At 33.7% G+C, this 26,377-nt stretch overlaps 1 protein-coding gene across 1 annotated transcript; it reads right to left on the bottom strand.

Moving 5' to 3' along the window:
- Positions 1-16,065: 16,065 nt before the first annotated feature.
- LOC149563050 (3-hydroxy-3-methylglutaryl-coenzyme A reductase 1-like) lies at positions 16,066-18,428 on the bottom strand. Its single transcript, XM_089823959.1, has 3 exons — positions 17,392-18,428; positions 17,085-17,266; positions 16,066-16,973 (listed from the first exon to the last, which is right to left on the bottom strand). Exons 1-3 carry the CDS (start codon positions 18,369-18,371, stop codon positions 16,378-16,380), a joined length of 1,758 nt encoding a protein of 585 aa, XP_089680085.1. The 5' UTR covers positions 18,372-18,428; the 3' UTR covers positions 16,066-16,377.
- Between the last annotated feature and the right edge of the window lie 7,949 nt (positions 18,429-26,377).

Below are 26,377 nucleotides of genomic sequence, written 5' to 3'. Positions count from 1 at the left end.
TGTTCCTGAGTCTATCAAACAAAGTTCTAATGAAGGGTCTAACAAAGAAAAAGAAAACAGCAAGGGGAAAGGAAAGGGCAAGGCCCTTTTTGCAATTGCTTCCTCACCATCCACTTGGGTTCTTGATTCGGGTGCTTCACACCACATGGCTTCATCTAAGGAAGAAATTGCATCCTTGGAGCAATGTACTATGCCTTCTATGTTGATGGGTGACAACACTCCTATTGAGGTGTGTGGGAGAGGGTCTCTTGATGTGGAGGATGGCACATTCCATGATGTTCCTTATGTACCCTCATTGTCAACTAATCTCCTATCGGTACACCAGATCACTCACACAGGTTTAGGCAAGTGGGTTGAGTTCACTCCTGATTCAGTGGAGATACATGAGTTGCACAATGATTCTACAATTGTAGTTGGGAGAGCAGATCATCAGTCAAGACTCTATATGTTTTCTCACCTTGTTCCTGATCCTCCTTTGACTATTTTTCTCACTCACTCTAATGATGTGAGCAGATTATGGCATGAGCAGTTTGGCCATCTTAACTTCCACTACTTGCATCAGCTTAACCAGCAGAGCATGGTCACAGGGTTGCCTTCTACTTTGACATTGGAGTCACTTGGAATAAATGATAGATCTTCTGATGGGTCAGATTCACTTGAGCAGTCTTCTACCTCCACTTTTGATGCAGAGAGTGATTCAGAGGACTCACCTCCTTCCTCTCCTAGTCATCATTCACAGGTTGATGATTCTCCTCTAGATTCTCCATCTTCTGGTCCACTTTGGGCTAGACAGACCTTGCAGTTTGCAGGTGATTGGGTTGGGGATCCATCAAACACCAAGCAGACTCGTTCACAATTCCAGGATGCTCTACATATCTTCATTGCTACTGCCTCAAATCCACAGTCCTTTCATGAGGCTTCTGGTATTTTTGAGTGGGATACAGCTATGCAGGAAGAGTATAGTTCCTTGATGAGGAACCACACTTGGGATCTTGTCCTTTTTCCTAAGGGAAGAAAACTTGTTCGATGCAAGTGGATCTACCGGACAAAATTTGCAAGCTTTGCTGGAGGTGCGGGATGCTACATCTTTTGGGGGGGCCTCTTCCTCTCACTTGGAGTCCTAATTTTCTTTGGGGAGTCTCTTTTCTCTCTCTTTTTGGGGAATTTTATGTACATGGGTACCCCATCAGGCTTGACTTGCCGGGACCCATTTCTACATCCACCTAAGCTTCGCTTATGGGGGGGTGTTAGTGTAGTTTTTTATTTTTCCTATTTTGCTAGGTTTTTCCTACACTTTTAATAATCTCGCTTAGGTTAATAAAGCATGTCTTATTAGGTGAATGGTTGTGAGGTGTCATCTTCCTACATGTGAGCATCCATTAGCTATCTTGGGAAGATACTTTGCTATCTTTAGTCCGATAGATGGTTGCTCCTCATTGGTTGGTGTTGCCACCTCCTCCCTCTTCCTAGCCTATATAAGCATGCTACCTGGCTTGTATTTGCATCTCTTATTTTTGCATCCTCTTAATGCTATTTTGCTTCCAGCATTTGCGTTACTCTCTTGGAGACTAACTCTATGATGCTATTTTGATTTTGTATCATTTGCATTCATAGTTTAGATATTTACTCTTTGCACTAGTTTTCTGGGTTATTAATCTTTTCAGATTCTAACAAGTGCATAGGTGAGATGGTGTTCTTTTCTAGAGGTGCACCGAAAGTTAACTACTAGTTCCAAAAATAGAGCTTTCCATGCATCAAAAATGCATTTTAACAATTGTTTAACTCTGACAAATGCCCAGTGAAGGATTGGCTTCTATTTTTGACACTTCCAAACACTTCTACTTTGATTGAAGGCTTTCTTATTCTTCTTCCCTCATCAATTCTTTGTTCTATGACATGTAAAGGCTCATTCATCCAATTAATGAATATAAAATGGATGGAGTCCTACTAAGCACTAGTTATATTCCTAGTTTGTTTTATTAATTTAAAAGCATATTATTGTAGGAAGATATCTCTTACTCTCAACACAAATTGAGGAGACAATTTCTTATAAATACTCCATTGTAATATGTAATTGGGCTACCATTATTTTGCAATAAAATTATGCTTTTGGTGGTCGCATTTGGAGTGTAGTGATTCTTGCCTAAATGTGTGATTGTTTTGTGATTTATGTTCATGGAATTGTGATTGAACCAAAAAAAAATTTCTTTGTTTCTAGTTGTGTGATCTTTTAGTTTTGGTGTTTGGTACAATTTTACAAATTTTACTAATGTATCTAGCTCGAGAAGAAATCATCGAATTGCGCCTGCATAAATCCTTGTCTCACATGGGTGTACTTTCTGTGGCCTTGTGATTTGATGAAGAGTGAAATATCATATGATTATTAAAGTTTACCATTGAGAATTCCATCATTGTAACTGAGGAAGCACTACTCCTATTTTCATTGGTTACTCACCTATTTCTTCGAAAGCTTAACTTGTAGAAGTGTTGTTTTTTGTAGCTTATGTCCATTAGGATTTTAATTTCATATTATTTTCTTTAAATTTTTGTTATTTTCTTTACTAACCCCTTGTTAGTTTAGGAATTCATATTAGTTGCATTGTTAGATTGCATTCATTAGAAAACATAAAAATACAATAACATAGTTCTTTTTGTGTGTTTTATTTTGAAGCAGTGAACATATTCTTCATCTCATCCAAAATCAAACAAACCAGCAGAGGCCTCCTTGTGAACAAACACATTTATCTTCAACTAAATGGATTCTAGTAGGTCACAAGATCACCCAGAACCTTGGAGTTGATTCACATAATCAACTTTTCAAGAGAGGAGTTCAAAAGAATTCTTGCTGTTTAGCATCATGCATAATGATAGCTCAATAGGCACCATACCTTCCTCAATATTTTGACTTCCAAGACCCATAAACCTAACAACCTAAAACCAAACAAAAATAAAGCAAGACAACCAAAACACATAGAGTGGACTAAACCTAGTCAACTCTAGCTAGCAACAAACTCAACCTCCCAAACTTGGCTAGACTCAATACATGTCAAAAAAAAAAGTAGAAATCAAAATAAGGAGATTTGACTAGGTTCTTATGCACTATACTCCCTCAAACAAAAACAAGTTAATCCATCCTTTGATTGTGCAAGTTGTAAGTCAATGCCTAGTATTTTGAAGTATGTTTCTCTAATCCAAGTATCATCAACATCCTCCTTTCCAAGTCATTTTACCAGGTGTTCCATGTAGTCCTTCTTCCTAGTCCCCTCATAGACCCTTGAATCTTGTATCTTAGTTGTTGCCAGAGGAGGAGTAGAAGTTAAGTTCAAGTCTGCTACATCTTAGGTGACCTCTTGAAGATTCTAATTAGCATCTTGAACATATCCTTTGTATGAACTTAGATCTGCAATATTGAAGATTGGTGACAACCCTATGTCTGCAGGGAGCTCAACCTGATAAGCATTGATACCATACTTTGTAAGTATTTTTCAATGACTTAATCTTCTCATATGTAGCTTGTTTGGTACCCCATTTTGCAACATTTATTTCTTTATATACACCATCACAATCTCCCTTACTTGAAATTGAACATCCCTTTTGGACAAATCCACTTTTTGCTTCAATTTGTGAGCATTTTTAGCTACTTTCTTTCGAATATTTTCATGGGCTTTCCTCATGGATTGGGAAAAATCCTCATCATAGCCACTACTATGTGCTTCATCCTTCAACTCCCTTAACTCAAATACCCCTCTATGATGCAAACCGTAAAATATTTGAAAAAGACTCTTACCAATTGATCTATTCACTATGTCATTGTATGCATATTTAGCTTGTGCAATGACTTGGTCCCAAGCTAGCCATAATCCTTTATGAGACACCTTAGAAATTTTTCAAGACTCCTATTAATCATCTTTGTTTGTCCATATATCTGTGAGTGATAGGCAGACCGAAAAGATAAGTTAGTTCCAAGCTTTTTCCATAGTGTCTTCCAAAAGTGGCTCATGAATTTGGTGTCCCTATCTAAAGCAATGCTCATAGGTAGTCCATGGATCCTAACTACCTCAATGATAAATAATACAGAAATCTAAGAAGCATCATGTATGGTCTTGCAAGGTACAAAATGGGTCATCTTACAAAACCTATCCACAATCAAATAAATATTGTCATACTTCAAATAAATACTATCATACGCTTGCCTTGTCTTTGGGAGGCCAACTTAAAAATCCATAGACATGCACTCCCATGGTCTGCTAGGAATAGGAAGCGGTTGGTAAAGACAAGAATTGGTATATGTTCCCTTTAACTTTTGACATACAATACAAATTTCCACATAGTGTCTAATATCTCTAGTCATCTTCGCCAAAAATAGAATCTAGTGACTAACTCTTGAATCTTACTAACTCCAAAATGACCATTGAGTTCCCCATTATGATTTTCTTGGATCAAATCTTCCCTCATTGACTCTCTAGGAACACAAAGTTGACTTCCTTGAAACAACAAATCATTCTCCAATGTATAATTAGAAAACTCACCATGAAAGCTATTTTTGAAGTCCTTGCATACCTTGTAGAGTTAGGCAAAATCTTCATCATCAGCATATAGATCCTTCAATATTTCAATGCCTATTCTTTATAGTTGAACCCGTTGGACTATGAGGAGTCTTCTACTCAATGCATCAACTACTTTATTATGTACCCCCTTCTTATGTTTGACGATAAATGTATATGCTTGTAGTTATTCCACCCATTTCATGTGCTTTCTATTGAGCTTATCTTGGGAGTTAAGGAAACTAAGGGCTTGGTTGTCTATGTATAAAAAAAATTATTTTGGAAGCAAATGGTGCCTCCATTTCCTTAGAGCTTGGACTAAAGCATATAACTCTAAGTCATAGGAAGAGTACTTCTTTTTTGTATCATTGAGTTTCTCACTATGAAAAGTCATTGGCCTTCCTTCTTGGCTTAGAACAACCCTGATAGTCATATTACTAGCATCACATTCCACTTTGAAAAGTTTCTCAAAACTAAGGAACACTAGTGTAGGTAGTTCTTCTATCTTCCTTTTTAGTGTTTCAAAACCATGATTAGCTTGTTGGGCCCAGTGAAACTTTGTCTTCATTCCACTTTTGATTGTATCCAACAAGAGAACATATGCCACTAAAATGATTAATAAACTTCCTATAATATTGGACCATACCATGGAAAATTTTAAAATCTTCAGAAGTCTTGGGAGTAGGCCAACTTAGAATGGCATCTACCTTGTCTTGATCCATTTTAAGGTTAATTTGAGATTAAAAAAATCCAAGATAAACTAGCTCCTATTTCATGAAGTCACGCTTCTCCAAATTTACATTAGCTTTTCTTCATGATGCAAGTTCTTAAAACCAATTTGCAAATTCTTGATATGTTCCTCTTTAGTTTTGCTAAAAATTAATATGTCATCTAAATCGACAATAACAAACTTACCAATGTAACTTGCCAATACCTCATTCATAAGCCTCATAAAATTAAAACCAAATGACATTACAAGCCATTCATTCTAACCTTCTATAGTTTTGAAGGTTGTTTTTTACTCGTCCCCTTAATCTATTTTGATTTGATGGTAGCCACTTTTTAGGTCTATCTTGGTGAAATATTTTTCTCCCCCTAAACATAAATTCTCCAAGTTCCTCCTTTCTTGGGTGCTAAAAGAGTAGCCCCTAGAGTGCACATGGGCTAATGTTTTTCCTAAGTAGGCCTTGGTCTACAACCTCTTGAATTTGTTTGGCATTTTCCTCATTTTTGTTGAGGGGTCATCTTATAGGAATCTTTTTTGGGAATGTAGCTCCTAGAATAAAGTCTATTTGGGAGCTAACAAGTCTCTTAGCAGGTAGGGTGGAATGTTTTCCATCACTAAAAATATTATGATATTGTTTAATTAATTCTTCTACTTCATTTGTTAAGGTTTCCATCACTAACAATATTATGATATTGTTTAATTAATTATTCTACTTCATTTGTTATCTTTTTTTTCTTAGCAACAGCTTCATCTTTAGGTTTCAAAACCAATGCAAACCCAACTCCATCTCCTTCTTTTATGGTCTTTAAGAACTCCTTCTCACCAATTGTGAGTACTCTTGGACATGAGGTCTTCATCTCTCCTTCTTCTATCAAGGACTTAATCTTGAAAGTCACACCATCCTTCTTGAATGAGTAGGCATTTTTGGTTCCATCATGTATGACTTGGTTATCAAGTTTCCATGGCCTTCTAAGTAGAAGGTGGCATGCATTTATAGGAAGGATATCACATAGAACTCTATCCTTATATCTCCAAATGGTGAACTCTACCCATGCTTTCTCTTCCAATAGAATATGTTGTCCTATGTTGAGCCATGTGACTTTATATGGGTTGGCATGGGGGATTCTTTTTACCTTCATCTTGCTAACTAGCTCTTTACTGATTATGTTATCTATTAATCTTGAGTCAATAATGACTCTACGCACCTTCCCCGTGATTTTGCATCTAATTCTAAAGAGTGCCCTTTTATGACTTGGTTCTTCTTTAAATAGCTCCTTGATCAATGTTCTACTTATCATCAAGTTCTCCCCTTCCTCTGATTTTAAAGGTACTTTAGATTATTTGCATCTAATATTAGATTCTTCTTCCACATAGTTAACACTTTTTGTGCTTCCTTGGAATGTTGAGACTTTTTCAGGGCACCTATATGTAGGATGTCCTAATTGATTATAATGGTAGAACTTCATGGTGGAAAATTAGAATCCTCTCCCTTAGTTGTTGTTCCTTCCTCTCCATCTAGTGTTAAATCCTCTACCTCTACTAAAATTTCCTCTTCCTGAACTTCCTTCTTGTTGTCTCCTTCTGGCCTAAAATCTAATCCTCTTCAACCATAGCCTCTATTACCTTTTCCATCTCTCCCCCTTCCTCTACCTCTAAATTTTGTGTCTTCCTTCTTCTTGTTCTTCTCTTCCACTTTTATAACAAGTTGGAAGCATTTATGGACTATTGTAGCCGTCCATTGGCTTATCTCTTCTTCTATGTTCCATTTCAAGCTTCCTATGTACCTAGCCACTTTGATAGTTTCATCCTCTTATAATCTTGACCTCAAACACAACTTCTCAAACTCTTTAGTATAGGCTTCCACATGCATGTCTTTTTGTTTTAAACTTTGCCTCTGCTTGTGTAATTGGGTTTCATAGTCTTATGGTAAGTATTGCTCTTTCATCTTTGTTACCACAACTCTCCAATTTGCATTGGGTTTTTTTCCCATTTTCTCCATCTCTTCTTGGAGGTACTTCTACCATGTCAATTCTAATGCCCTTAGCCTATATTTAGCTACGTTAACCCTCTATGCTTCCATCACACCTTCATACTCAAAGTGATTTTCCATCCCTTCAATTCATTCCATCACAAGTTCAGTGTCCATCTTCCCTCTAAATAAGGGAATACCTTCTAGAAATTTTCCACCTGATTCCTTGATGGCCTTTAGAAATGTCTCTTCATTTATTGGATGGTCTGGTTTATGGATAGGATCTTCTTCTTCGATATTCTCTTCACTATTACCACTACTTTCACCATCTTGGCCCTTCTTCTTAGTTGCCTTACTAGCTTCTTCTAAATTTGTTTTCATTTCTTCTAGGGATTCTTCAAACATTTTTTTTCTCTCCTTTTTCTCACCCATATCCTTAGGTAGCTCTGCATTAGTCACCATTGTTGATACTCTAACTAAGTCTCTAGCTTGAAACATCTAATCACAAGCCCAAATCTTTAGGCTATGATACTAATCTGATGTAATATTAGGTAGCATGTTTGCTTAGTGCTTATCTCCTCCAAGACTTGGTTAGGATTTCTCTTAGCATATTAGGATTCACTTTTATTCCCTAACCTCTAGAGGACCTCTATCCTATCCTCCAACTACTCACTTCCTAGTTACACCAAGGAACTTTACTTCTTCATTCACCAAATGCCTTTACAAGCTAACTTGCCAACTTAAATTTTTGATCCATCTTGTTCATCTACTCAACTACATGGAGTGAGAGATTCAAAAATTTTATTCTAGCCTTCATCAAGGATTCTAAACACAAAACCCACAATATTTCTCCAACATCATTGCATCTACCCAAAAATTGTCAAAAAATAGGTCTAATTGAATTAGCCCTCATACTTTGGTTTTTGGACTATAATTCAAAATTTATCAAAATAGTATGGAAAATAAATCATGGATTCAAGTACCCTTTTGGAAAACCTAAAATAGTTTGTGGGTCTTAGGTCCCCAAGCCCTCTGTACACCCAAAAGCATATTTTATGCCTATATTCAAGGGGTTTCACAATAAGAATGACATGGCTGACAAGATTCTAATAAAATTCTTAACAAAACTTGTTTTTAGACTTCTTCCTCTGGAATATAGTAATACCACTCACCCCTCCTCCTTCTAAAACTCATGGTTTGAAGTATCTTTCACATTCAGACATCCAAAATTTTCTTGCAAATGATGCAATTGCCTAACCAAGTGATTATGACTTTCCTTGGGCATCACATTAAAAATGGTTGACCACCTCTCCAAGTCCCAAAAATATATATTCATAATTTACACTAGCTCCACTTCCATTCCACTTAAGGCCATGATGAATCCACATTAGAAATTCTTGGGGCAGCCATTTTTGTGAAAATTATCTCAACTAGACAAACACTAGGAGTATTTATAAAAGATTTTCAAAAACTAATCAAATGAACTTATACAACCTAGAAAAAAAGAACAATATAGTAATTAAATTCAACAATCTAATTCAAAACTACAATCTTCAATCCATTGTTGCAAACATGCAATCCAAAACATGAAAAACTATGAAAATTGAGGCAGAATTCATGGTTTTCAATAACAAAACTTCCTTCCTACAATTTCCAACCCTTGGAATGGGCCATTTGATGGTTTTTATAATTTATCCAAGAGGTTTCATATAGTTAGGATAACCATCAACCTCCTTATTGTGGTATGCCACTTCCTTGTCAAAAAGTTGTTAAGCAACTTTTCAAAAATTGCTGGCAACTTTGACAACTTTTTATATTGATGAGTAACTTTGATTTCCTTCATTTGGGAACCTCCAAACCTATCCATTATGACTCACTCATGATGTCTAGGCATGATTTATCCTTTATAACATCAATTCCCATACTTTAGAACCTTTTCACCTATTTGACATATTTTTGACATCTTTCCCATCTTTTGATCCCAATAGTATGTAAGGCCTCCTAGCCTATGTAAGAAGATGTAAAAACATCCAAAAGAATAAGATAGGTTGAAAGTGATATCTCCCTCAAGATTTTGGTGTCCAAGACCCATAACCCTTAACAACCTAACAACAAACAATAATAAATAAAGAAAACCAAAACACCTAGAGTGGATTGAACCTAGTTAACTCCACCTAGGAAAAAACTCAACTACCCTAACTTGGCTAGACTTAGTACATGCCAAAGAAAAAACTAGTAATCAAAAAAAGGAGCTTTAACTAGGTGTGCATGCACTATGCCCCCATAAAAAAATTATGTTTGTTATGATAGTAAACTCCCTCTATGATTATCACACATCCCTTACAACCTCAATCCATGTGCCAATGGTGCATGATCCTTCTACAAGGACACAAAAATGTCATGTACAATATATTCCACAACCTTAGATCATTAAATTAAATCCCTATTGTCATTAGATGATAGCTACTAGATGATAAGTTATGAGCTACTATTCTTGAGAAAATCCCCACACTTGAGGCTAATTTCAATTGGACAGGGGGAAAATTTCTTCATTATTAAAGAAAGCCATACTTTTATTGTGTTAATTGTCATTTCTTTCAATTCTCTTTAGCTAGAAAAAATGAATATTGATCATTTTCTTCTAGAAAAATATCAAACATTTAAAACTTAACCTAGGTTTTGAATTGTGCCTATCATATTGTGAATGGGAAAATTTTACAAGTGGCCAAATATTTTGAGAGTTGTTGGTTTCAGTTGGTTTAGATATTTAGGTTGTATAGTTTATGCACAAAATAAAAAGCTTAATTTTATAGGCAACTAAATTCTAGAATTGTTCAAAAATGTTTTTGCATGAGTAGTTGTCATTCTATTATTTGTTTTAAGACTTTGTAACAAAATTCTTATAAAACTTTCAAAAATGGTTTCTCTAACTATAAAATAGCTATAAAATATTTTATTTTAATTAGGCATGTCAAATTTTATGTAGCCAACCAAATAATGCATTTCATCTATGAAAAAGGAATCAACATTATGGATGATGTCTTACTATGAACTACATAGAATATGTTCTTCTTTAGAATAGACACCATTTGAATAATATGTAAGTGTATTTCTTTTCACCTCCATGTTCTTTACAATAGAGTTATTTCCCTATTATCTTTCGTGTAATCTTTTGAGTGACATCTACATCCATCCCCATGAGATATGCAAAGACTAGAATAACACTCAAGACTCCTCAGGAAAACTTCTTTTTGACACCTTACCCCACTATGTCAAATAAACCAACCTGATTTTTCCATAGAAAACTTACCACAACCTTGGTGGTTACATCATCATCATCTATTTTATGTATAATAATATATTATTCCTTCAACACTCTTTGTACATCCTAGTTGTTGGTACCTACAACCTAATATAGTTTGACTCTCAATACCTTTACTGAACCTAGTTTTTTTACACCTATTTCTACCTCCATGGAATATGAATAAGACCAATGATCCTCTAGATCCCTTGTGATAAACTATAAATTTACATGTCTTGGAAGTACAACACTTTTTGTCATTACCCAAAAACTCATTTGAAGTGACCATTATACATGATGTTTTTGTTGTCTCTGAATTATTTTGTTGAGGATGGTTAGCAATGAAAATTGTGCATGAACTAATTTGGTTTTAATGTCTAATTTTGGTTGTGAATATTTGGCATGTGATGATAGATGAATGAAAATTCATTTGAAAGGAAGCTTTCCATTATAAAAAAATTAGCATCTACAATTGTGAATGTAAGAAAGCCTTCTTCATATTTCTCTAGCTTTTGAATATCCTTTCCTCGTGTTTGAAGAAAACTAGATGAAGCTACTATATATAAATATATAAAGATAAAAACCTAGCTGAAAGGCTCCAAAAGAAAACAACTAGGAAGAAAACCCCATTTAAAAAAAGATATATACAATTACAATATTGAGTACAAAGTTAGAAGACAAATTGGACTTCCCCAAACTTCATACTAACTAAAAAAATAATATAAGAAATTGAAAAAATTGAATCCTAGCTTGCTCCTCAAATATGATGGCTGCTAGTGTGGGATGTAGATAAAGTATCTTATTCATGTCATGGTCCACAATCAAAATAACATCACAACCTAAGTTAGAAAGATAATCAATAGCTAAATTACCTTCCTAGTATAAATGTGAAATTGTGCATGAATCAAAGGAGTCAATAACCCTCCAAATTTCTTATAAATATAAGCCAAGTTTATGTTAACAATTTTTCTGTTAATACATGCATGAATAGAAATCAAGGAATCCCCTTCAACATGGATACCAGTGCATCCCAAAGAACTGGCAATCACTAACCCCTATAATAAGGTAGAATCTTCAGCCATATTATTCATATCCTATGGGATGGGAGATCAATATAAGGAAATAGGAACTCCAAGATGTTTTCTCAAGAAAACCCCAATGCCTGACTTACCCAGTTCCCACGCAAGGCTCCATCAAAGTGAACTTTAGGGACCATTTAACCTTTGTCCTATAGAGCATATATATGTTGCTTTTACAATATACTAGAAATAAAAATTTCATTATGGATGAATAAATGTATATTGACATAGTTTTTGGGTAGATTAATGTCTTGGTTTATCAACAAAATTTAGTCTTCTTTATCATTTGTTTGGATGGATATGTATCTTGTTATATTCAAAAATTTATACCTTCACTAGTAAATGCAATAACACATATATTACATTTAATTCTTCTCTAAAATCATCAAATTGTAATCTCACTAATTATGGGCTACTTTATTATGCTATAGGAATTTGAAACCAAATTTTGTTCTCTCTACAAGTGTTTGCCTTGTGATTTTTTAACTAGACCTTAGTCATTATGCTCTTTCATTCGCATGAGAGATTAATAACAAATGCTCTCATCTACAAGACACAAGACAGCCCTAAGATGTAGCATTAATATTTAAAATAAATTTTTAGAATTGATAACAAAACACAATTTGGTTTCTTTATAACTTGAGGAGAAATATGCATCATGTAGTTAGAGAAAATATAGTTATTTCTAAGTAGAAAATCAATTGTAGCTCCATCACTAAAGAAATTATAATGAGGTTAACTCAAAAGAGAAGAAGAAGGTCAAAGTAGAAAGTTATATATTATATGGTTATTCTTTGAAGGGTACTAGCGCAATGGAAGAGAACCTACTTTACAAGTAGGAGGATGGTGGTTCAATTCCATGATGTCCTTTTATGAGAAAATATGGTACTAAATATGCTACTAATAGTACTACATGTAAGATACTAAATATATGATCAAATTTACTACTAAATATGTGAGAAAATATACAGCTAAATATGCTAATAAATATACCACTAAATATGTGACTAAATCAACTATCAAATTTATGACTAAATATGTATTAAATATGTGACAAAATCAATGATCAAAATTAGTGACCAAATAAGTGATTAAAATTGTTTAGTAGAAAATTTAGTGATGTGATAAATGATTGTATATTAGCCACTATTAGTTAGGTGACTAGGTTTAGTCACTTATATACAATTTTTCAATAGTTTCTTAAGTCATACATTGTTGCTTTTGTACTGGTGATCTGACCCAAAAGCTAGACAAATCTTAGCATCAACCATTATAGATTGGTCGATGCACATTAAAAACATTGCAAGATTCTTAATACCTTTAGCCATTGCCAATATTGTTCCTAATGGAGCTCCTCAAAATCCATTGGTTCTACCCTCAATAAAACTCTAAAGTCTCATGAAACTCTTATGGCTCCCATCCAAGACCTCTTCCATCTGCTAAAACACTTCTTAATAAAAGAAAATTCTTCAAGTTTGATGTTTGTTTCTCACAACAAAAGTAAATCTTTTCTAACTTGGTCAAGATGACTTTTTTCAAGGGCATTCTAGCACATGGCATTCCATGGTAGGAACTTCACTACTTTAGAGAAGAGGCTCCCCCTCTTCTCGATCTCCATTTTGTTTGCCCAACAAAAATTCTTGCCTCAATTTTGTCTTCCCAATAACAGTTATTTACCAATCTCAAAAATTAAATGATGATAATTATAAAGTAAATTTTTCTTTTTTCAATAAAATTGAATAATAAATTTAATTTCCTAATTAAATACTATGGATTGGATAGTGTCAACATAAATATTTCATCAATCTTTCAAATCAAACAATTTGATATTTCATTAGGATCATGTAGTGTGATTTGATACATGGGTGACAAAAAAAATTTCACATTCTTTCTAGCTAAAAATCACCTTAGATCTCCCTTGATTCATAAGATTTTCAAAATCCAATCAATTTGCTAAAAAAAACTATTTTGATATATATAATTTTTATGTTTTTGACAACAACTAATTTGACCAAAACTAATTTAGTGTGGCCAATTTTAACCAAAATCATCTTTCTGTATGAGTTCTACTTAGTGCCCCATGAGAGGCACTTGTATTCCAATAGCAGCATTTCAACCAAATTTACTTTATATCTAACCTATTCTAGTCAAAAACCTCTAATTATCCTAAGTTGTGACATAGATTGGTAATTTACCCTTACCTTCCAAGCATGAAGACAATTATACAATGGAACCTGTGTGGATATGCACATTAAGAAAGGGAAATATACCCCAATGTAGAATGGATCTATATGTTGAAGAACTATAGGGTTATCCTTTCATGGATTATGGAGCGAATGGACTATTCCAAAGGAAAAACCTCCCTCTACTACTTCAAATATGGATAACATCATGGAAAGTATTCAAACCCTTTGTAAAAGTATAAATGATCTAAAAGTTGACCATAAGTATGATATTAACAAATTTAAGAACAAGTTAAGCAAATCAAGGACAAATTTGATGTAGTTGTAGCTCTATGAAATATTTATATGAACAAATCTACTAAAATATTGGTGCAATAAAATGACTTAGAAAGAGATGATACATGCATTTTCTTAAGGTTATCTTACTTTACTTTAAGTTCATATTAATTCATCCATCAAAAATTATCCGAAGAAAATGGTCCAAGTATGAATGCAGATGTTTCTATTGGGAAAATGAATGAGATGACATAATATGGACTTGAAACTATGTTAAGGACCAAGGATGAGGGGTTTACTCCTATGGAGATAGTTGTTAATACAACATCAAGAATATAATAAGCAATTCATTTCTATGAATGAAAATCCAGTCAACATTCTAGAGGTTGTGATGGGTTGTGGGTCCCCATTTTTTATTCTCTTGTTTTTTGCCAATTTAGTGTCTAGTTTACACCTAGTTTGTTCATGCTTGTTGATTGTATATGTTTATCTCTTTAATTCTAACTGTGATGTTGGTTTCTAGCCCTTGTAAAACTGGTTAAATCCTTTAGTCAAAAAACAACAAAAAGGAAAGGACCAAGGGACAACATATAAAAAAGAAGGGAAAATCCTTCTTAGACAAGAACGATATAAAAAATAGAAGGTAACTTGAGATGCTAGAAATTCATTTATAATCTAGTGCCCCTTACCTCCAAGATGACAACATCGAGATTCCTAATCATAACAAGATTGTGGCTTTGTTCATTATGAAAAATGGTTTTCCAAGTAGCCAGACTTGAGTTAATACATTTTGAATTATGTTCTCAACTTGAAAAAAGTTTACCATACTATCCTTATAGAGAGAACTAGTATATCCAAAGATTTTACATTATCTAATACCATTTTTTAAAGAATTAGAGGTGAATATATTTTTATCACATGCATTCATTCAATAAAGATATTTGTATAGATGAAATGATAGTTGAGTAAAAGGCATCACTCAATTGCGAAATATGAGAAACCAAACTAGTGAATTGTTACTCCAGATTATAAAATAAAATTAATAGATTGTTATGTCAAAATTTCATGTTATGTTGATGTGTGCATGTTATGGAGGATTTATGAAGTATATCAAACTAGTGAGTTGTTACAACAGATATTGTTATATAATAGATTGTTATGTCGTTTGATTAAAATGTGTGCATATTGTGGAGTTGATAATTTTGAGAATGAATCTTTCAAATTATAAATATATGAATGAACTTTTTTTACAAGAGGACTACATAAATGGATTCAATGGTAACACAATTTGCCTAACAATATTAAGGGAAGGACTTTTCTCTCAAATTTTAAATTAATTTCCGAATTTGAAAATTGATGTAATGTTTAACATTATGAATTGAACTATATTATGTTTATGTCATCTATTATTTATGAGTAAAATTTAATTTCTAGCTCTATATTGATGTTATTGTAAAAATAATTATAGACCTAATTACTTATGTATTATAATATTCCTTTACATCATGTAAAGATATAAATGAAGTTTGTGCCCTAATTTTAATGAAAAATATTGTTTATTATATTGTTATTAAGTATGATCTATAACTAATCATTAAATGAATCTCTTGGAGAAATATATTTGACTCCATGTCACTCTTTAATTTACTAAACAGCATTAAAAAAAAAGATTTTTTCTAATATAAATTTTTGTTTGTTTATTGATAATAATAATAAATATTTGTACTCATCTTGTTGTTTTACTAATTCTAAATTAAAAATTATTTTTAAAAAGTTGAAAACCTTTTTATTAGACTTGAATTTACATGCCATATCTCTTGTTAATATAATATGAAATGACTATTACAATTCATTACTTCTCTATTTTATATGTTCTTGAAAACCTTCAAACATATAGATGTGTCTCCCTTGTTGGATTGCTAAGAAAATTGAATGATCTGAAAAGCTTAATCTATTAAATTATATTTCAATATGAGAGTATCTATTATCAAATTAATATCAATGATAAACACCTTGGTACTTTTAAGCAGGGCATCTAGCCTGCAAGTGCATCCCTAACGTATGAGGGTTACTACATGAAGATCCAAGGCAGGTCCATTTTAAAAAATCTCTGTTCGTTTTCCCACAACATTGCAAAACCGGAATTGGGGTGGGGCAAAGCGACCCTCTGTTCTGGACTAGTATGAGAAATGCTACATATTTATTAGAACTACATTTTTTTGTGTATTGTTGTCAGGAACTAAGAATTCCACATAATGATGTGGATGCCTCTACTCTTCTTAGGAAGCTGAATTTAATCTATTGTGCTTGCGCTGGTGCTTTGACATCTTTGCTTGAGCGGTTGTACTTCATGTGACTCTTGACGAGCTGACCTGCGGCAAGAGCAGACATGAGAGACAGCTCTCCCGCCATAACAGCAGCTGCCACTATTCTTGCCAAGTTCTGTGCATTCGCACCAGGAGATGAAGCATTTGCTCCTCTGACTCCGAGCATGTTCAAGCACGCCGCCTGTGAAGCCAATTGAGTTCCTCCTCCCACCGTCCCCACTTCTATGCACGGCATGGTCACTGATATGTGCAGGTCCTTCCCACCGTTCACCCCTTCCATCATAGTGAGACAGTGTGAGCTCTCCACATTCTGGGCTGGATCTTGGCCCGTTGCAATGAACACAGCTGACACAATATTCGCGGCGTGGGCATTGAATCCTCCCATGGCACCGGCCATTGCAGATCCACTCAAGTTCTTCAGCATGTTAAGCTCTAACAGTGCCGGAACTGTCGTCTTCAACACCTTTTCTACAACCGCCTCTGTTATGATGGCCTCACACACTATTGATTTCCCACGCCCTTCAATCCAATTCACTGCCGCGGGCTTCTTGTCTGCGCAGAAATTGCCTAGAAACAGAAACCCATTTGCAAAATTAGCCACCCATTCAAACAACTATCCTATGCGAAAGTAGAACTCCGAATAAAAACAAGCTGTGGAAAATGGGAGAATTGAATTACCAGAAACGCTGATAATATCCATGTCAGGGAACGCAGTTTGAAGATAATCCAAGACATTCTGAACACCTTTGGAGACCATATTCATTCCCATGGCATCTCCAGTGAAGCATGAGAATCTTATGTACAAATTCTTGCCTGCAACTGCACATTTAATGCCTTGTAGCCTAGCAAATCTGCTTGTCCTGTTTAAAAAATAGAGAGCCCAAAATCTTATCAGTTGCCTTGAAAATATGGCTTTATTGAATTACTTCACTAACAATTGATTGAGAAAAACTATAGGATTTGGAAGAGAAGTTCATGCATATACCTATTGAAGATGTCAGAAAGTTTAACAGAGTTCGCTGGATCCTCGATATAGAACTTGAGCTCCGCAGCCCTCTTGGCGGTCTGGAACCTAACAACAGGAGCCCTAGTCATGCCATCTCTGAGAAGAATGGATGTAGCCCCACCACTCATAAGAATGGCCTTGCAGCCTCTGTTGGTGCTGGCCACCAGGCACCCCTCTGTGGTGGCCATGGGCACCATGTACTCACACCCATTCACTAGTAAGGGCCCTGCCACACCCACGGGGATTTGGACATAACCCACGGGCATCTCACAGCACTGCCCTAGAATGGACTCATAATCAAATCCCTCCAGCGGCAATCCATCGAGGGATCTCGCGGTCATGAACTCCAAGGCACTCCTCCTCACTAAGGCAGCTCTCTTGCAGTCCCCAAGTGAGGATTCAAGAGAATAGGAGGCTACACTGCCATTGCACACAGCAGCTGCAATGTCCCCGTCCTCATTGTCACGAAGGGCGATTCCCTTGAGCTGGACCTCAGCTTTCTTTTTGACAATTTCTTCTTTTTCTGCGATCCCACACGCTGTTGTTGGAGGGGTTTTGAGATCCACCTTCTCAACAAAGTCATCATCGTTACCGCTGATAATGTTTTGGACATAATCAATTCCAAAGAATCCCAGCAAATATATGAAGGAAGCCAAGTGCGCCACTATGGCCACAAGCTCACCAGTGTTGACAACGTGGAGAGGCGTTGAGGAACCCATCTTATCTCTCCATCTCTTCATCAGAAAATATGATGATGCGAAGAAGACCAGAAAGAAGAACTTATTGGTGAGCCCCAGTGGAAGAAGTAGGGCATCGGATGCCAACAGCTTCGAACTCCCATTGTTGTTGTTTCTCTTTGCATAATCATATTCATCCCTTTTCTTCATCATCTCGAACTCGTCAGTTTCTTCTCTATTCTTGACAACCATTTTAGATTTTGTCAGACAAGCAACATCCATTGCTTGTGGTAATGGCTTTTGCTTGTGCTTTCTAGGAACCCTAATGCAATCAAGGCCTAAAATGCTGGGTGTGCTTCTGCGTCGACAAACGGCAAAGAAACTGGTTATTTATAACACCGCCGGTCCTCTACTCCAAGTATTACATTTGACTCGTATAAGAAAATTCCCACGTTTAAAACTTGTTGCTTTATGAATCTTCTGTCTCTCACGCTTACAAACGTGCGATTTGTCTTCGGAGGATCAGACCGCACCTTTTATCTATTTATTAAATAGTTTAAATATTAAAACTTTTATATTTCCAGATCTCTGCTTACAAATGTGCTGCCTCCACTTTCGTACAACAAACAGCCTAGATCGTGCTGAAAATCAAACCTCGATTGAACAATATTGCCTTTCGTTTGCCAAAACGGTCAACGCCAGAAGAGTGACAATTCGCACATGAAATAGAGAAGCGCGTTGGCGCATGAAATACGGGAAAGGGTAATATGACCCTATGAGATAGTTCAGTGGAGTAATTGAAAATTTAAAGTCATTTGGCACTTTACCAATTTATGATTATGAGGTATAATATTTATATATTAATATTATTTTAAAATAATAATATGTTTGATAGCTTGGTATATTTCTAATTGATAGTTCCAGATTGATTATATATTTTAGTAGAAAATATATTCAATATACTATTAGTTTTTTTAAGGCTATGGTTTTTCTTATATTTTAAAGATTTTTTTCCATTGTATACATAGTAGGTTTTTTTTTGGTACCTTATAGATTCCCAATAATTATTCTCATGTTTTTTAAGGCTACAATTTTCCTTTTGTTTTAGAGATTTTTTTATTCTCATGTTTTCCTCTCTAAGATTTATGTGGATGGTTATTATTTATGTACAATTTTTTTTAAAAAATTTATTACTTATTATTACTTATTTAATTAATTTTTTATTCTTATTTTCTACTGTTATATCAATAAATTATTTATCCTCTATTTTAATTCATTAAATCCTTGATACCATTCATTTTTTTTCCATTATTCAACTTATTTGATAAATCTTGAATCTAACTAAATTAATCTTGTTCCTAACCTTTACCATTTCATATCTAGCATACTATAAATTAATTAAATTTCATTTAGTTTACTTCTTTATTGTCTTAGTTTAGTTGGAAAAAAATGGTAACTTTAATTTAAGAAAAATTTATTTGATTTAAAATTTTAGTCATTGTTTTAAATAATTAATTATATGTAGGTTTCAAATTAGTTTCTCTTAATTGACTAGATTTTTTTATCAAGTTTAGTATTTTTCCTTAGATTTAGACTTCTTTTGGTTTGATTATATTTAGAACTTTATTTTTTGTTATGTCAAAAAGAATTGAATATGTCATATTTTCTTTACTATTGCTCTTTGACTTTAGTGTAAACCCTTGATTTAACAACTCCCTCCTTTATATCTCTTGTGAGAAACCCACCTCTTACAACTATTGCATTTCATGATCTATGGAATTAAAGAATGAACTAATCTCTTGTTACGTGTAAACATAAGCTATCTAATTTGAGTGAATCTCCAAAAATGTGATGGATATCCATCAAAGGTGACAATAATAATATATCAAACTATAATAGGTTGTTGTGATAATTCAAAAAAAAAATCAAAAAAAAAAAATTATAGCCTTGATGGTGTAAGAAATATCTTCAATGTCATGTGTTCTTGGAAACTCAAAACCATGTCAATATCCAACATGAAAGTAATGATCCTAGTCTATCCAATTAACAACTAACATCAAATTTCAATCTACAACGTTTTTTATGAGCAATATAGGATAGCCTCATAATAATAATGATTCAAATGAAAAACAAAAAGATTTTGGTTCGAATACTTATACTTTCATGACCATCTCTACAACTTGTTGAAAATATTTGTTAACACTTACCATTTTGAAGCATACACCAACCCATATAAATAAATTTAGTAGATTATATCTTAAAATTCTAAAACTGGAGTATCATATACCTTTGGTAAAATACCCTATAGCTCTCATGATAAGGAATTATTACCTCATAGATTTATGATACCTTTGGCTAGATAAAAAATAAGTTGTCTAGTGCAACTCCATGAAGTCACATGTTACATGCTAGTGGACAATTATGAAGATAGAAGAAGGGAAAGCCCATACTAATTTTAAAGAGGATGGAGAAAAGATGGGAGGGAAAAAAAAATGGGAAGGAAAAAATCTAGGTGTGATTTTTTCAATCTTTTTCAGTCCAAAACTCTTTGGTAGACATATTTAAGTTCATAACTCTCTACCAAATATCTGATAAAAAATAAAGATAAATAAATTGTATTGAAAATATTTTATGTCATAGGATAATGTATACTTGAAATTAAATTAAATAAATTTTTTATAAGTTCATCATTTAGGTTTAAAAAGAATAGAATGACCTCTAAATTAGTTTGATGGAGGTGGAATTCACTCTTGAAATAAGATTAACATTTGAAAAATCTTTAACATTTTAAATTATATGTTGCTAAAAGAGAAAAATACCACAAATGAAAATAGTTTTAAGCTAAATTCTGGGCTATAGTAGAAAATTAACCCATAAGATATTGCTTGAAGGTTCCTAGGATTGGGAGTAAGTATGTCATACACTTGCATTAGAAAAGTGAGTAGTTTGAGGCCTAAAAACTTTCAATTTTTCCATTCAAAGGGTTTTGATCCAAAATACTATGGGGTGATCTTTCAATATGTTAGAATTTAGGAAAATGGATATTTGGACGTACATTTTGTTTTGGAAGTTATTTGATTTTTTTTAGAAAAATATTTAATTAATTTTTTATGGGGGCCTAATAACTAGGGTCAATTGAGTTTTTGGGACTTTGAAACCTAGCTATTTGGATTGAATTGCCTTAGTTGAGATCTTAGGAACCCTTGGTGGTCATAGAAAAAGGTAAATCCAATTCTGGGCCATTTGGGCCTATGGAATATATTAGGAGCATTGGGGATATCCCTAATTTGTTTCAAACATGTCACAAACTCAATTTAGTGATAATATAGTTTGATCTAGTTGTGATCATAGTTTGAGAAGGTGATTGACTTGTACATAATTAACTATATTTTTGGTGTAATAGTTATCTTAGGTAGTAATTTGTAGTTGGCCTTTTAGTTTTGAGGCTAATTCTTGCAAATATTTTTTTATGTAGGTTTTTCATTCCTTATCACATATATTTATCTTAAAACAACTAACATTATTAGGTGTTATGATATTTTCCAAATATCACATGTTAAAACTCTTGATAGCGTATGGATGCAAGTTTCTTGATTTTTAATGAAAAAATTTAGACCTTAGCTATAAATGGTTAATGAATTATCTATTCTAGATTATCAGATTGAATTATTGCTTAAATATAATATTTGTCTTGTATTTTGTAAACACTTGTGCATGTCTAGGGTGGACCCACTACTATACAAAGTATCATCTGCCTTGCACTTTCGATGATCTTAGTTGTAAGAGAAAACAGATAGTGATACAATTTTTTATTCTACTTTTAGATCAAATTGATATTTTGTAAGAAAAGATGTTCTAACCTCAAATAATGGTTCAAGTAATGTCTATCTATCCTTTAAAATATGCCCCTATTTAGAAATGTCGAGTGATAAGGTCTAGATGATCTTTGGTTAAAATTCTCCAACAAGCTCATAATAAAATGTGCATGTAAACCTTTTACAAGGTTGGATCCTAGTAGAGCTCACTCTAGAAGAGTGAATTATTTGAGTTCTTGGTTCTTGGAGTTTTTTCCCTTTAGAGGGTTTTCAAGTTGAAATAATGTTTTCATATGTGTGATTGCTTATGTGTCCATCAATCACTTAGGAGTAGAGAAATCTAAAAGAAGGCAATTCAATGATTCTAAGAAAAACCTTAGTCGGTCCATCTTCCATGAGAAGAAAAAGGGAAATCAAAACCCATCATCATCTTCATCAAAGTAGTTCCCACTATGTATAATTCTGCTTGCAGATGAAATCATAACAATTTTAGTCCTCCTTATATTCTTCTCCATAACCTTGATTTAGAAATTATTTATTATTTCAAAATAGATTAATTAATTTATATTCTTATTAATTAGATTCAGTCTCTAAAAGCTATAATTTTGGTTTGATTATTAGTTTCAAAAGTATTATTTAGTTATCTTTTTAGTTTGGAGGCTAATTCTTATGTTTTTTTGTTTATGTAGGGTTTTTTATTCCTTGTCAAATATACTAATTCAAAAACTACTAACATAATTAAGGTGTTGGATTTTATCCAAATATCATGTATTTAAACTATTCATCATGTATGGATGTAGTTTTCTTCATTTCTAACGAATTTTTTACACTTCATTTATAAATGGTTAATTAAATTTTCTATTTTAGATTATTACATTCAATTAGTGCTTAAATACAATACTTTTCTCATGTTTTATATACACTTGTTCTTGTCTAGGGTGGACCCACTACTATACAATGTATCATCTCCCTTACACTTTCTATGATGTTAGTTGTAAGGTAAAAGAGATAGTAATACCTATCTTTTAATTATATTTAGATCAAATTGGTATTTGGTGGGAAAAGAGGTTTTCACCCCAAATAATGGTTCAAGAGGCATTCCTTCATTTTTCTATATAAATTGGTGCTAGTATTTCTGTTCAACCTATAAATTCTCTATTAGCCACATTTGTGTGCGGTCTATTAAAATATTTTTCTTTGTATTGAGATGGCTAGAACTATGTCTCTTAGTGACATGAATAACCTTAAACATATCCCCATTGTGAACAAATTACTTGAGGAGCTAAACATAATATTATTTTTTGTGTAGGATACAACCAAAAAAAATTGTTGGAATTACAAGAGGAAAGGTAAACTTCTAGGGGGGGTAGGTGAATCAGTGGTTTAAACTTGGACCCATAAAACTTTCACCACACATCCATCTCATGAATTCAATAGATAAACTGAAATAACATGTAAAGCACATACATCTAAATCATGTAAACATGTAAGAAATCACACACATAACACCAGATATGATGACCCAGGAACCCTCCAAGTGAGAAGGTAAAATTAGGGTGAGGATGACACCCACAAATCTTCACTACTGCAGTTGTAAATTGTATCTAATTAAGGTTATAATGTTTTGACCATGAAGCATGATCTACCCTATGAAAGGTCTACCCAATTAAAGGCTTACAAAGATTGTTAGGTCTCACCTTGTTAGAGGATTTCAACACCTTGTTAAAAGTGTACCTTTTTAGGGGACTTCAACTTAAAACTAATTAAGCACCCTATTAAAGGATTTCATATAGCTTGCTAGGACTACTCTCTTAAGAGATTTAACTGAAATCACCTATTAGAATGTCTCAACATAGACCTTGCGATTGGAAATTTCTTTCTTGATAATAGATCACCTCCAAAAAATTACTTATTGATCCTTCATGATAAGATGTCTCAATGTTGTATCCTTTCTTCTATCCTCTATTCTTCTCTAACTAATTCTATAATTCACTCTTTCCTCATAATGTCTAAGTCACCTTGAATGCTCTACATGCAAACTAACTTGCTTTCTCCTTTAATTCCTTACACACTCTCTTCTCTTTCTGTCCACATAGAGTTTAGGGCTTTGTCCTCCTTAAGAAGACTTAGTTGGCTTAGGGTTAGGTATGAATCGATGGCTAAGATTCATCCATTTTGTTTCTTAATCCTTCCCATTTTCTAATTGAATATGTGTAATTGCATAGGGAATCCAAATAAAGATTCATCCTTATCTCCAAAATATTAAAAGCTATGTTTAAGTCAGCTCAAAAATGGTTTACATAGTTGTTTGTGTCATTACAAACAAATATGTCGAAACTGTATCACTTGGCATATGATTTCTCTAATGCTCGGCATGCATCAATCCTTATACTATGACTCAGCACTTGCATTACTCAGCATCCACTATTTACTTAGCTCTTAAATCACTCAACATATTGTATGCACTCAACACTTAAGTGACTTAGCACATGAGTGACTCAACACTCATTGCAACTCAGCATGGTCTAATATTTACATGTTGTGCTCAACATGTATTACTAGTTTGGTATGAACTAAGTAAATGGTTTAAGTGTGTTGATATTCACTTGTCAAAACTAATTTGATATTAACAATATCCCCTTTTGACATGAGTGTGAAAAACACTTGAATATACAATATTATCGTTAATCTCTCAAGCATAACATATCCATGACTCAACATATCTACAAAACTTCAAAATTTTAAAATTTTGCAATAACTTAGATACCTCAAATTTTGATAACTCCCCTTAAATTATTAGATCTGTCCTATATTCAAAATATATGCTCCTCTCTAAGTAAATGTGTCTCTACTGATACACTTTGACTTCAATGTGCTAATACTCTTTCATGCTCTCCCTTAGCTAATATATTTTCATAGTATTTCTCCCCCTTTCATATATGTCCTCTTTTCTTTATCTTCTACATATTCTCTATCATATTTTCTATCTCCCCCACATTCTCTATCTCCTCCTTTTTGACACTTAGGTCAAATGGGCTATACACTTATAGTGTGTTTGTCCAAAAAATATTTATCGACATCCATTATGATCTTGAGGGCTACATCACAGTTATCACAAGAAACATCTAATGATTCAATTTGGATTGCAAGCTCAGTAGAAAAGTGTAGTAGACCATCTAATGTAGAAAGATTAGGGTGCTTCTTTAGTAAAATATCAACATAGCCTAGTTCCTTGTATAGTATCTCCATGTATGGGTTGAGAGATGCCTGTATGGATGTCAATTTCACCCTTATGCTAGCCTCATATACTTTCAATATAGCTATTTGACTTTGTGTTTAAAGCAATGTCCCAAAGTGCTTCTCACTTTGAGCTAGATTTGTTGATAGGCTGGCACCTGATGTAGCAATTTTGCATTCCAAACTTAGAATGTGACTTTTGGTCTCTTGAGTGAAGAGTGTAGGATCACATAGTTTTTTTGACAAAGAGAATATATTCTCAACTTCCTTCTTCACCTCTTCAACCTTAGCTGCCAATGCAACTTGATTTAGTGCTATCTCAATAGATATATTCTCATACACCTTATTTTGAAACTTCTTTTCTGACCATTCTAAAAGTTTTATATTTGTATCAAGGTCCTCAAAACTAACCTTTTCCACTATATATGTTAGTTGTTCTATTAGTGACTTGGTCTCTTCAGGAGTTGACATATTAAATGAACCTAGAAAGATGTCCTCAATATCCTAAAGTGTTTTCTTCTACCCATGTTCTCTCCTAAGCATTTCTTGATGCTTTTTCCTTTCTAAGGCCTACTATAATATGCCTATTTGTTACAATGTCATAGAATCTTAGTTATACTTTGGAATTACAATTTCATCATCAAGAGTTATATCTCCATCATGTATTACCTTTTCAACTTTTGATGAGCTTGGGCTTGGCATTGAGATTTACAATGGAATGGCTTCTGTGCTCGGCTTCTAAAGAGCTTCTATAGAAGGAGTGCTAGATGTTGGTAAGGCTACTAGTGCTTGGATGGCCACTTGTTCCCTCACCTTTCTTGTTAGCTTACTCTCTTCATGGTTACCCTGGTCTATCACTATGACTTTGCTAGACCCTTGTTCTTGTGTTGTAGGCATAGATGAAACTATTTGTCCTATATCCTACTGTTTTCCTATAGTGGTGTCTTTCTCTTCTGCTTTCTTTTCAACCAAATCAACTTTAACACTTGTATCAACCTTGGTGGATGTCTCTACTATTGTTTGAACCAAAAGTTGTACATGAGTAACTAAAGGGATAATTGAAGATGGTTTTTGTGGATTCACTATTTCCCATGTGACATTAGTCTATCATGCTCGAAATATGAGAGCGAAAACACACAAATTTTTTTTTAAATAAATAATAATTAGGTTCACTACGGTTTAAGACTTGATTCACAAGTGCAAGAATAGGTTCACTACATGTCATCTTGAGTTTAT

This window comes from Cupressus sempervirens, chromosome 4 (assembly GCF_028749045.1).
Source record: "Cupressus sempervirens isolate cs-2001-9-10 chromosome 4, ASM2874904v1, whole genome shotgun sequence".
Classification (NCBI taxonomy): domain Eukaryota; kingdom Viridiplantae; phylum Streptophyta; class Pinopsida; order Cupressales; family Cupressaceae; genus Cupressus; species Cupressus sempervirens.
This window is presented reverse-complemented; position numbering and strand designations above follow the sequence as displayed.